Here is a 10,110-nt window from a genome sequence, read left to right as displayed (position 1 = left end):
CTCTGGTGCTGCTGGGCAGGGGTCCCAGGGACCTGGCTGGAGACCCTGTGTGGTTACCCCACCAGGCAGCATTACATTATCCAGCCCTTCCCAGTGCCATGGGGGAGAGAACTGAGAAAGCCACAGGCTGAGTTAAAGACAAGGAAGAGAAAAGGAAGGGGGAATAGTAATGACAAAAGAATTAGAATACACAGAATTTACACCGCTGGAGGGGTGCTCCCCTGCAGGCTCCTCGCTGCATAGTCCTTGACTGAGTGTAAACACTGCTCGGCAGCACTGATAGCCCTGCTGCTATCAACAAGCCCGGGCATGTCCTCCGCCCCACAGAAGTGCCCCCGGCTACTGGTGGAGAATGGTCCCAGCAGGACCGGGACTCACTGAGGCCATAAATAGCCCTGGGAGGTGGCCCAGCCCTTTTCTCTGCTCGGGAAGAGATGGAGGTAGGCTCGATGATGGCATCTGGGCCGTTAAGGGCCGAGGCAAGCTCTCTGAGACCCTTGTGCAGGTAAAGGCTTGAGGATGGGGTGCCTGAGGATGGGGGAGAAGGCTGGAGATGGGGCCCCTCACTGTGGGGGTAGGGGGTTGGTTGGGGTGGCCTTGATCCATGCTCCCAATTCCCCATCCCCTCCGGAGCTGGGGGTGGGTGGCAGCACTCCAGCCAGGCACAAGCCAAGGGTTCCTGCCCTTCCCCCTTCCCCAGCCCCCAGTCCCTGTGCTTCCTTTGCTCGGCAATTAGCAGGAGATTCGGCTGGATGGGGCTGCGAGGATCCCCTGGCTCTGCCCTTGGCAGGGCTCCCAGACACCAGCCAGGGGGGCTTCCAAAATATGTCCCCACCCAAACAAAGCTGGTACCGGGGGGATGCTAGGGCAGGGCTGGAGCAGGGCCTGACCCCATCCACACTGCTCCCCTGGCTAACAGGAATTTTGCCCGTGGATGCTGTCGGTGGAGCCAGAGCTGCCACTTCTCACACGACAGAGAATCAGCCCGGGTCTGCAGGTACTTCCAGCGTGGGTTTTGCCGTTATGGAGAGCAGTGCAGGTAAGGAAGGGCTGCGATGCCATGAGGATGGGCTGGGAGCCTGGAGGAGTCATGCTGAACTGATGGGACCCTGTGTCTGTGTCCCTGTGCTCCTCCAGCTACCAGCACATCCAGGAGGAGTCAGCACCAGTAGGGACCCAATATGGTCTGATGCATCACTGCCACTGGGGCCAGGAGCCTGGCACTGAGCCCACAGCCAGGGACCAGGACCAGGAGGGACCCCAGTGCACCACAGCCCACGGCGTGACGTGTGTGGCCTTCAAGTTCCCCAAAGTGGAGGTAGAAGTGGAAGAGAAAGACAAGAAGAACATCCCAGCACCTGTTAACATCCCCCATGGGGCCATCAGTGGAGAATTTGTCCCCACAAAAGCTCGGGGTGCTTCAGGTAGGTGCTAGACTGCCCAGGGGAGCAGTGGGGTGACACTGGGGTGGTTATGGTGAAGTAGCCTGTGCATGTTTCTTCCTATGACCAAGGCTGGGCTGTGGAGAGCTCTGCAGTGTGAGGACTGTCACTGCTGAAGCTGCACGCTCTGAGCCGCTCACCCAGCTCGCTGAGCTTTTCCCCTCTAAGAACTCTCCTCCTGCAGGCTTCCAGCCACAAGGGCCAGCACTGGATCCAGACTCCTCTGACCCCAAAAAGGCAGTTTTGGACACGGCGACATGGACTGACCCTGCAAAGGTGGGTTTGGGGTCTCCTGTAGCTGGGTACTCCCTGCCACCCTGTGCTGCTCCCTGAGGCCAGGGCAGTTACAGACCCAGGGCTTTGCCACACTGTGCTGCTCTGCTTGCAGGTCCCTGCAGAGCCAGGTGCTGAGGCAGCCCTGGTCACCACTGCAGTGCTGAGAGCCCGGAGTGAGGCTGTGGTGTGTGGCATCTGCATGGACAGGGTGTACGAGAAGGCGCTGCCCGAGGAGCGGCTCTTCGGGATCCTCCCGAACTGCAGCCACGCGTACTGCCTGGGCTGCATCCGCAAGTGGCGGCGCAGCCGGGCCTTCCAGAGCGCTGTCATAAAGTGAGCGGCCGTGGGCACGTGGCAGGGTGGTCACTGTTCCCCCTTCTGTGCCCTGAAATTCTTCCTTTGGTCTGGTGATGTGGCTTTGGGATTTGCTTTGGGAACGGGCGCTTCGGAGTGGTGATGGGTATGGGGGTACTGGGTGAGGCCAGGGTGGGTGCTGAGCCCATGCTCCCTGCTCCCTTCTTGGGACACCCAACTGCACCCATCACCCTCATCCAGGGCCTGCCCGGAGTGCCGGATCCCCTCCAGCTACTACATCCCCCACAAATACTGGGTCTCAGATGTGGCTGAGAAGGAGAAGCTCATCAGAGCCTTCAAGGCACGGACAGGGTGAGTGCGTGGCACTGCTGTGGGTGGCAGGGCTGTGGGCTCTGTGCTGCTCTGGGAGCACACTCACAGCTATGCTTGGCATCCCACAGGAAAATCAGGTGTAAATTCTTCCTCCGTGGCCACTGCCCTTTCAGATCAGAGTGCATCTACCTGCACCAGCTGCCTGCCAGCTGGCTGCGGCGGCACAGACAGCGGCAGCAGAGGATGCCTGCTGTAAGTGGGGTGGCACATCCCGGGGCTGGGCTGGGCTGGGCACCGGCAGTGTGGCTCATCCTCCCTCCTCTCCTGCAGGTGTTCATCCCTTCTTCCTCGGAGAGCTCTGACGAGGAGAATGAGGAGCTCTGCATGGTCGAGTGGGCTCTTACCCTGGCCATGCTGGAGACAGAATTTCCCCGCTCGAGTTATAGCCGCGAGATGCTTCTCTTTGACTTCAGCGATTCCGACTGAGCCGTGGCGGCCACGCTGGGCCTGGGTGCTGTTTGACTCCCGCCAATGTTTCGGGGTGGCTCCAGCCGCGGGGGTGTTGCAGGGATGGGGTGGGATGGGGAAGCAGTCTGTCTGGCATTTTTGGGTGCACCGGGGGAGACTCAGGGCACAGCCCCCCTGCTCTTGCCGAGGTGCCCACTCTGCGCCCGTGGGAGACCCACGGGTGGGGTGGGCTGGGTGCTGGCAGGCAGCAGTGGGGTCTGACATCCACGGGGGGAACCGGACAGCAGGGGGGCACTGTTTTAAACTCCTTTTAGCCAAATCTGGGAATAACGAAATAAAACGGGTTGTGTAACGCTACGCTTCCGGGTGCCTATGATCTGTGGGCTGGGGTATCCACCCTCGGGGGAGGGGGGGAAAGGCGGCGTTTGGGCTGGAATTAAAGGATATTTGCATAATGAGCCCGTTCGCGCGCGGTCCGTTTGCGCTTCCCGGGGGCGGGGCCGGAAGCGGCGCCCTGGGGCCCGGGACAGCGGGCGGGGACGCGGGGACGGCCGCGGTTGAGTGCGCGGGGACAGCCCCGAGTGTGCCCGCACCGCCCCGGGGGCGGGCGGCGGTGCCTGGGGCACGGTAGGGACCGGGGCAGGGCTTGGGGCTGGGGGAGCCCCCCCGGGAGGGATCGGCGTTGGGCTCGGGGTGCGGGGCTGCCGGCCAAGGAGTGATGGAGGGCGCGGAGGGACTCCCGGCGCTCCCGCACCCTCGCTGGGAAAGGAAGCCGGGACCGGCGCCGAGCACGGCCAGGCAGGTCGTGATCGTCCGGTGCCTCCCGAGTGTGCCCCGTGTCCGGTTCTCGCCAGTGTGACCACGTCCGGATGTGACCCGTGTGCGCCTCTTCCCTTTGTGTGTCATCCGTGTCCGGCTGTTCCCCGTGTGTGTGTCCCTTGTCCGGCTGTGTCCCTTGTCCGGCTGTCTCGCGCGTGTGTCACCGTGTCCGGCTGTCCCCCGTGTCCGGCTGTGTCCCGCGTGTGTCACCGTGTCCGGTCTCCCCGTGTCCCGCAGGCGGCTGCGCAGCCCCCGCCGCAGCGATGGAGCCCCGGTGCCGGCCCTGGCTGCAGCTGTGTCCCCGGCCGTGCCGCCTCCTGCTGCACGCCCTGTGCTCCGGCCCCGCCGGGGCCATGGCCGCGCTGCGGGCGCTGCAGCGGGGCCAGCCCCAGGCGGGACCGGGACGGGCGTTCCCCTGGCCGGCTCTCACCGCAGCCCTGTGCGCCGAGGAGCCCTCGCTGGAGGGGCCGAAGGACGCCCTGGCTGTGTGAGTTGGATACGTTTCTAAAATTCGGCGTTTTGCGGGAGTTTTGGGTGTCAGGTGCACAGTTTGGGAGGTCCAGTTCCCCTGGTGCACTGGCCCATACATGAAGCTTGGATCGTAGCAGCGACCCACTGGTGTCCCAGCTGGTGTCTGCAAAAGCTGGTGAAGGCATCAGGTGCCTCCCCTTGCTCCCTGGTGCTGTGGGACTCTGCCCCACGGGGCAGGTTGGGTTCAGGACAGGGGGATTTGCTCTGACCACTCACCTCTCCTTTTCCAGCAAGCCACGGCTGCTGCTGCTGCCCGTTTTGTGCCAGAGAAACCTCTTCTCCCTGCTCCTTGTGGTGCAGGATGCAGTGCCACAGGACTGCCTTCACCAGCTGCTCCAGGCCTTGGAGCAAGATTCCTGTGTGGATCCCTGGGTGCAGGCACTGGGGGATCTGCTCCAGCAGGGACCAAAGGCAGAGGAGGGCTCCCCACGTCCCAGTGCCCTCTCTGCTGTGTGCCAGCAGCAGCTTAGCAGCCTGTGCCAGAAAATTGCCCAGAAGAAACCAGAGGGACAAAGAAAATTGAACTGGTGCTTCAGCAAGCAGCCTGGTGCCCCCGACTCTGTGCCTCAAGGTGGGAAGCGTAAGAAAGTGTCAGAGGAGAGCCTGGAGTTGGACAGTGAGAGAGAGGGGAAGAGGCTGTTGCTGGAGGAGGTGGCATTTGAGCCCCTGGGGCCCCAGGAATGTGGAGATGTGGCAGAGGTGGAAGAGGAGGTGCCTGAGGAGCCTTCAGGGGACGCATCTGCTCAGAGCACAGATAAGGCTGCTCAGGACAGCTCCCAGCAGAATGCAGCTAGGGAGCTCAGGAAGATGTCCCAGGCAGAGCTGGCAGCAGAGGTCCAGTCCTTTGTCCAGGTACTGGGGAGGGTTTGCTGTCCCCTCCCAGCCAGTGAGCCTTTACAGCCTGATTCCCATTCCTTCATCTCATTTCCCTCAGATGCACGGACAGGGGCTGAAAATGCTGCTGCTGCAGGAGTCCAGTGTAAGTGGTTGCTTCTGTCTCTGTCCTGGAGCTGATGCTCTAAGCAGGCTCAGGAGGGGTGGAAAAGGAGCTGGATTTCACAGAGCCAACTGGAGGGGATAAAAAGCCCTGTTGGCACCTCCTCTGGGCTTGGGATACCAGCACCTGCCTGCACCTTGCAGGTGTGAGGGGCTGCCTGTGGGCTCAATGCTGGGGGGAAGGGAGAAGCCCTGGAGCTGTATTTTGTATTTTGGTTTATTTGGTGCTTTACTCAGCGCAGTGTTTCTCTCCAGCACTCCGAGCTGCACACCCCCCCCAAGCTGAGCATCCTGAACACCTGCACGCCCAGCCAGGTGAGCCCCAGCACCCCTGCTGCAGCTGCTCAGGGTCCTGCTGCTGTCCCTAATGCCCCATGCCCTGTGCCACCCCAGCTCGAGGGGCTGTGCTCCTTCCTGCAGCTCTCCACGTGCCCGGAGCCCTCCCTGGTGCGTTTCTGCAGCTGGCTGCTGGCTCTGAGCCCTGCCCTCAGCCACACCAGCGCAGCCATCCTGGCAGAGCAGCTCTTCCTCAGGCGGGTACGTGCCAGGCCACTGGAGTTTCCTGCTCCCCTTTCCCCTCTCCACTGTCCCCACCTCCTGCCTTTTGTTTCCCCAGGTCCTGGCCCTCACCCAGCCGCCTTCCCGACACCTCATGGCTGCCCTGACTTCGTTTTGCTCCAAGTATTCCCATCCCTTCTGCCGTGTGCTGGTGGCTGCAGTGCTGCAGGGGCCAGGGGAAGGTGTGCTGGGCTGCTGGGAGCTGGGGCTGTTTCCTGGGTGGCATTTGTCTCATGTTAGGAACCATGGAGGCCTGGGGCTGGTTTTTTTCCGGGCAGGTGAACTCTTGGGGGTTGGGATGGGAGATGGATTTACAGATGGAGTGGGAGGGCTGGCTAGGCTGACTTCTGGCTTATTTTTTCCAACCCTCCGTGATTGGAGAGCTCCTGGCAGCTCCTAATGCTCCGGCCAGAGCTGCCCCAGGGTGGCTGTGCTGCTGTGAGGAGAGGGTGAGCCCCTGCCACAGTGTCCCCTTTTCCCAGAGACCGGTGCAGACCCTTGCTGCAGCTGGGCTAAGGAAGCAGGATTATCCTGAGCACTAGAAGGGGGCACTGCAGGGTTTCTGCCTGTCCTCACTGGCACATACTCCTGTGAAGAGGTGCCAGGAAGGGCCAGGCACATCCCCATGGATTTGGCAGCCTCTGGAGGCTCTCTCCTGCTGCTTTCTCCTGCAGGTGCTGAGCAGACCAAGCTGATGTGTGAGCTCGTGGAGGAGTGCCTGGAGCCCCACTCTGTGCAGCTGGTGCTGAGGTGAGGGGCTGCAGGGCTGACAGCTCTGCTTTGGCTCCCTGTCCAGCCTGCCCGGATGGCTCCAGCTGGCTCCAGCCATCTGGGGGCACCAGCAAGGCCAGGGAGCAGCCCCTTTCCTCTTCACTGTCCTTCCAGCCAAGTCCTGGAGGCGCCTTTGTCGGAGAAGCTGCTGCCAGTACTGCAGGCCGTGCTGGGGCGGCAGGTGAGGAGCCCACCTTGTCCCACGGGTGTCCTTGGTGACTCCAGCAGTGCTGGAGCAAGGACCCACTCTCCTGCCTGCTCCTGGGCCTTTCCAGGAGGTGCTGCCCCCTGAGCTCTTGGATCTGCTGGTCCTGACCCTGTGCCAGCAGGCTCCAGCCTTTGCCACGTCGCTCAACTTCGCCAGGCTGGTGACGGCCGTGCTCACGGTGTATCAGAGCCAGGTGAGCCCAGCCAGGGCTGCTCCTGCAGCTCCTGGGGCCCAGCCCAGAGCTCTCAGGTGAGCTCCTGGCAGGGCAGGGCCCTGAGCTGGTGCTGCCTCTGTCTCAGGTCAGCCCAGCCCACAGGAGCAGCCTGGCTGCTGTCCTGGACCGGAGCACGGCGGCGCTGAAGAAATCGCTGCAGGCTGTGCTGGAAGGGGCCAGGTGAGGGGCACAGGGGTCCCTGTCATGGCAGGCCCTGCCCCCTGGGCTGCCCCAGGGTGGGGAAGCAGAAGGTGGCACCCCTGCAGGGGGAGGGTATGGCAGTGGCTTTCCTCTTCCTGATTTTTGTCTTTCCTCAGGTGACCACCCAAAGGAATCGTGAGGGGGCAGCTTCCTTGTGTGGAGGACACTCAGTGCACAGCAGCAGCCACAGCCACCCTCACTGGGCTGTCCCTGGTCAGGTGGGACCCTGTGAGAGGGGTCTGCTCCCCACAGAGTGCCCAGGGCTTCCTGACAACACCTGGTCTGAGGGGGCTCTGCTGGGCAGTGCCACTCCTCACTCCCTGGGGCTCAGAGTGGTCTTGGTTGAACAATCCACGTGTTTCCATGAACAATCCACGTGTTTCCATGAACAATCCACGTGTTTCCATGAACAATCCATGTGATGTGTTTCCATGAACAATCCACGTGTTTCCACGAACAATCCACGTGTTTCCACGAACAATCCACGTGTTTCCATGAACAATCCATGTGTTTCCATGAACAATCCATGTGTTTCCATGAACAATCCATGTGTTTCCATGAACAATCCATGTGACGTGTTTCCATGAACAATCCATGTGTTTCCATGACCAATCCATGTGTTTCCATGAACAATCCATGTGTTTCCATGAACAATCCATGTGTTTCCATGAACAATCCAGGTGTTTCCAGGTGTTTCTGTGTGTGTTCTCCTGCCACACTCCACAAGGTGACCTGGCCCCCAGGGCTGGGGGCAGGGCTGTGGGACAGGGGACTGCCCGTGGAGAACTTCCAGGTCCTGAGTTCTTACTGCCCAAAACCCATCCCTGAGCCAGGACAGACACTGATTTGAGGCTGTATGAAGTTGATCGTTCTGGATTTAGTTCACTGTCTTGAATTGACCTCAGCTCATTCCAAGGCACGAGCTCCGTGCACGTCCACGTTCCTCCCCAATAGCCAAGCAGTGCTGCAGGCTGGGCTGCTGCTTTGTGTATCTGATCTGCTGGGATTTGCAGATCTCTGGGTGCAGGAGAGCAGGATTTAACTGAATTCCAGCTGAATTTAGCTGGGAAATTTGAGTGTTCTGCTTTAAATCCACCTTTCTTTCCACGGGCCCAGCTGCGTGTGACACATTTCTGGTGATGGTGACACTACTCATGGCCCTAAGAGTGCTTGTGTGGCATGGCTGCTCAAAGTTCTATCCTGTATTCTTGAAAACACCCACTGGAAACCTCATCTAGGCACCTCCTGGTCTGAGAACTGGGAAGAAAAGGTTGGGACAGGGTGGAGACTCAGGCAGGTAGAGCTGGGATTTCAATGGAGCTTTTGAAGCATTGCATACTTCAGGAGCTATTTAAAAATCCATAAACATCTACAAAGGGACAGGGAGAATTAAAACATGCAGGTGTGACTGCTCCAGGTTTGCTTAATAATGTTTAGATCCCAGCCAGAGGAAGGAAACTGAAGCATTAGGTGACACTCTTAAGGCTGAGAGCCAGGTTTCTTTACATAAGACTCTCTTAAGCTATTTTAGGTGACACTGGACTGATGAGGCTTCAAAGTCTGCATTAGCTGGAGGATGGAAACCTCCAGGGAGCCAGATTGTTGGTGTGTTTGCATTCCAGTGAGTTAGTGGCTGAGTAAAGTGAAGCTATTGTAGGGCTGCCCAAAATATGACATAAATAGAAATTGTGCCACGATCATCAAGGTCTAAGCCTGCTCTTCTGGCTTTATTAGGTAGCAGGCTCTGATCTTTGCAGTTTCCCTGCAGAGCTTCTACCAAGTGACCTGGGTGTCATTGTCCCCAGTGCTCTGCCTGCCTGTGGCTGTTGGTGACATGGAGATGGCCACTGCCTTGTGGCAAGAGCCTTCTTGGCCCTGGTTTTGCTCCTGGCTGCAGCTTACCATGTGCAGTGGGTTCCTCTGAGGTGTTCATGCAGATAACAATCACATAAGGAGAACTGGGAGCACACCCTGGGGACACTGCACGTGCTGACTGCTTGTTTATTTGGAGGCTGGCAGCACAGAAAACTTCACTTTTGACTCCTCTTGACCCTTTCAAGAACTTTAGAATCTGTCCTGAGCAGTGCAGAGAGGTGCATGCAGCATAAAACATCAGTCAGATTTTATAGTTCAGCAGAACCTTGGCCAAGGGTGGCAGGAGTGCCAGGACTGGCTCTGTCCTTGTCCTGATTTAAGAGTGATGGTGCTGTAGGAACTGGTCTGAAGCTTTGTCTGAGACCTTTCCTAGGCTGGAGGTACCAGACAGTGTGTGATTTTCATCCAGTTTACTTGTGGTTCCTCATCTACTTCCTCTTCTGTTTGTAGAGTTTTACTTCACGTTACAGAGGGGAATTCCCTTTTTTGGTCTCGTAGTTCTTGGGTTTTTTTGAAGGAAATTCATCTTATGCAGTTGCATGGGTTGTCTGTCCACTCTGCTGCTTCCACACCCTGCACAGGGATTTTTGAACCAGTTTCATGACAAGATGATTCCTCCACTGCCCAGGTGCCTTCGTGGGGCTGTGCTCAGGCAGCATGAACCTCTTTGGGGTGAGCAGGGCTGTGGGGTCTGTGGGTGTTCAATATCAGAGAGCTGAGCCATGCAGGGGCCATCCAGCACCTTGTTGGAAAGGGCTGAAACTCAGTGGCTTTCCTGAAAATGACCTGAAAATAATTTAAAAAAAAAATTAAAAAAACATTTCAAATAAATTTCCTGAAAATCCATCCCCCAAGGGGCTGCCCCTCTCCAAACAGGAGCTCCAGGTTGTTGCTGTTTCCTCTCCTGCAGCAGTTCCAGGGGTCACCCCACTTCTCCCTGGAGGTAGCTGCGTGTCCAGTGGCAGCCTGCTAATCTCCTGTGTAATCCCCAAGGTGCTGATGCAGTTCTGCCTGCAAACCTGGGGGCTGTGACACCCAAATGGGAGGTTGAACTGCTCTGGGGGAGGCTCAGCAATATTTATTTTTTTCACTTGGGATTTGAAACTAAATAAAAAGGAAGAGCA

General features: G+C 58.8%; 2 protein-coding genes across 7 annotated transcripts; both read left to right on the top strand.

Moving 5' to 3' along the window:
• The first annotated feature begins 433 nt into the window (after positions 1–433).
• LOC311162276 (uncharacterized protein) lies at positions 434–2,868 on the top strand. The gene is made up of 8 exons (XM_084220546.1): positions 434–505; positions 920–1,039; positions 1,138–1,424; positions 1,627–1,718; positions 1,831–2,051; positions 2,274–2,384; positions 2,474–2,597; positions 2,676–2,868. Exons 1-8 carry the CDS (start codon positions 435–437, stop codon positions 2,829–2,831), a joined length of 1,182 nt encoding a protein of 393 aa, XP_084076672.1. The 5' UTR covers position 434; the 3' UTR covers positions 2,832–2,868.
• A 729-nt stretch (positions 2,869–3,597) lies between these two features.
• FANCE (FA complementation group E) lies at positions 3,598–9,960 on the top strand (the record flags this gene model as incomplete). 6 transcript variants are annotated; one of them, XM_084220677.1, is made up of 10 exons in its annotated part: positions 3,598–4,119; positions 4,394–5,015; positions 5,098–5,142; positions 5,415–5,696; positions 5,776–5,899; positions 6,392–6,467; positions 6,603–6,669; positions 6,764–6,889; positions 6,996–7,090; positions 7,228–9,960. In XM_084220677.1, the coding sequence occupies exons 1-10, from the start codon at positions 3,896–3,898 to the stop codon at positions 7,229–7,231; spliced, it is 1,665 nt and encodes a 554-aa protein (XP_084076803.1). In that variant the 5' UTR covers positions 3,598–3,895. The 6 variants fall into 6 exon arrangements, with proteins under 6 accessions (XP_084076803.1, XP_084076804.1, XP_084076802.1 ...); XM_084220678.1 differs by lacking the exon at positions 7,228–9,960 and having other exon boundaries at positions 5,415–5,474; positions 5,553–5,696; positions 6,996–7,094; XM_084220676.1 differs by lacking the exon at positions 7,228–9,960 and having other exon boundaries at positions 6,996–7,094.
• Positions 9,961–10,110: the final 150 nt, after the last annotated feature.

The sequence above is a fragment of the Fringilla coelebs genome (genome assembly GCF_963513975.1).
Source record: "Fringilla coelebs genome assembly, chromosome: 23".
NCBI lineage: Eukaryota > Metazoa > Chordata > Aves > Passeriformes > Fringillidae > Fringilla > Fringilla coelebs.
The sequence above is the reverse complement of the archived record's forward strand: the minus strand, read 5'-3'. Positions and strand labels throughout refer to the sequence as shown.

Bases quoted from the DNA above. Each gene is read 5' to 3' on its own strand.
- LOC311162276 (XM_084220546.1), top strand. From the start codon at position 435: ATGGAGGTAGGCTCGATGATGGCATCTGGGCCGTTAAGGGCCGAGGCA. The intron at 1,719-1,830 runs GTGGGTTTGGGG...CTCTGCTTGCAG, and splicing joins CATGGACTGACCCTGCAAAG to GTCCCTGCAGAGCCAGGTGC. The intron at 2,385-2,473 runs GTGAGTGCGTGG...GGCATCCCACAG, and splicing joins GCCTTCAAGGCACGGACAGG to GAAAATCAGGTGTAAATTCT.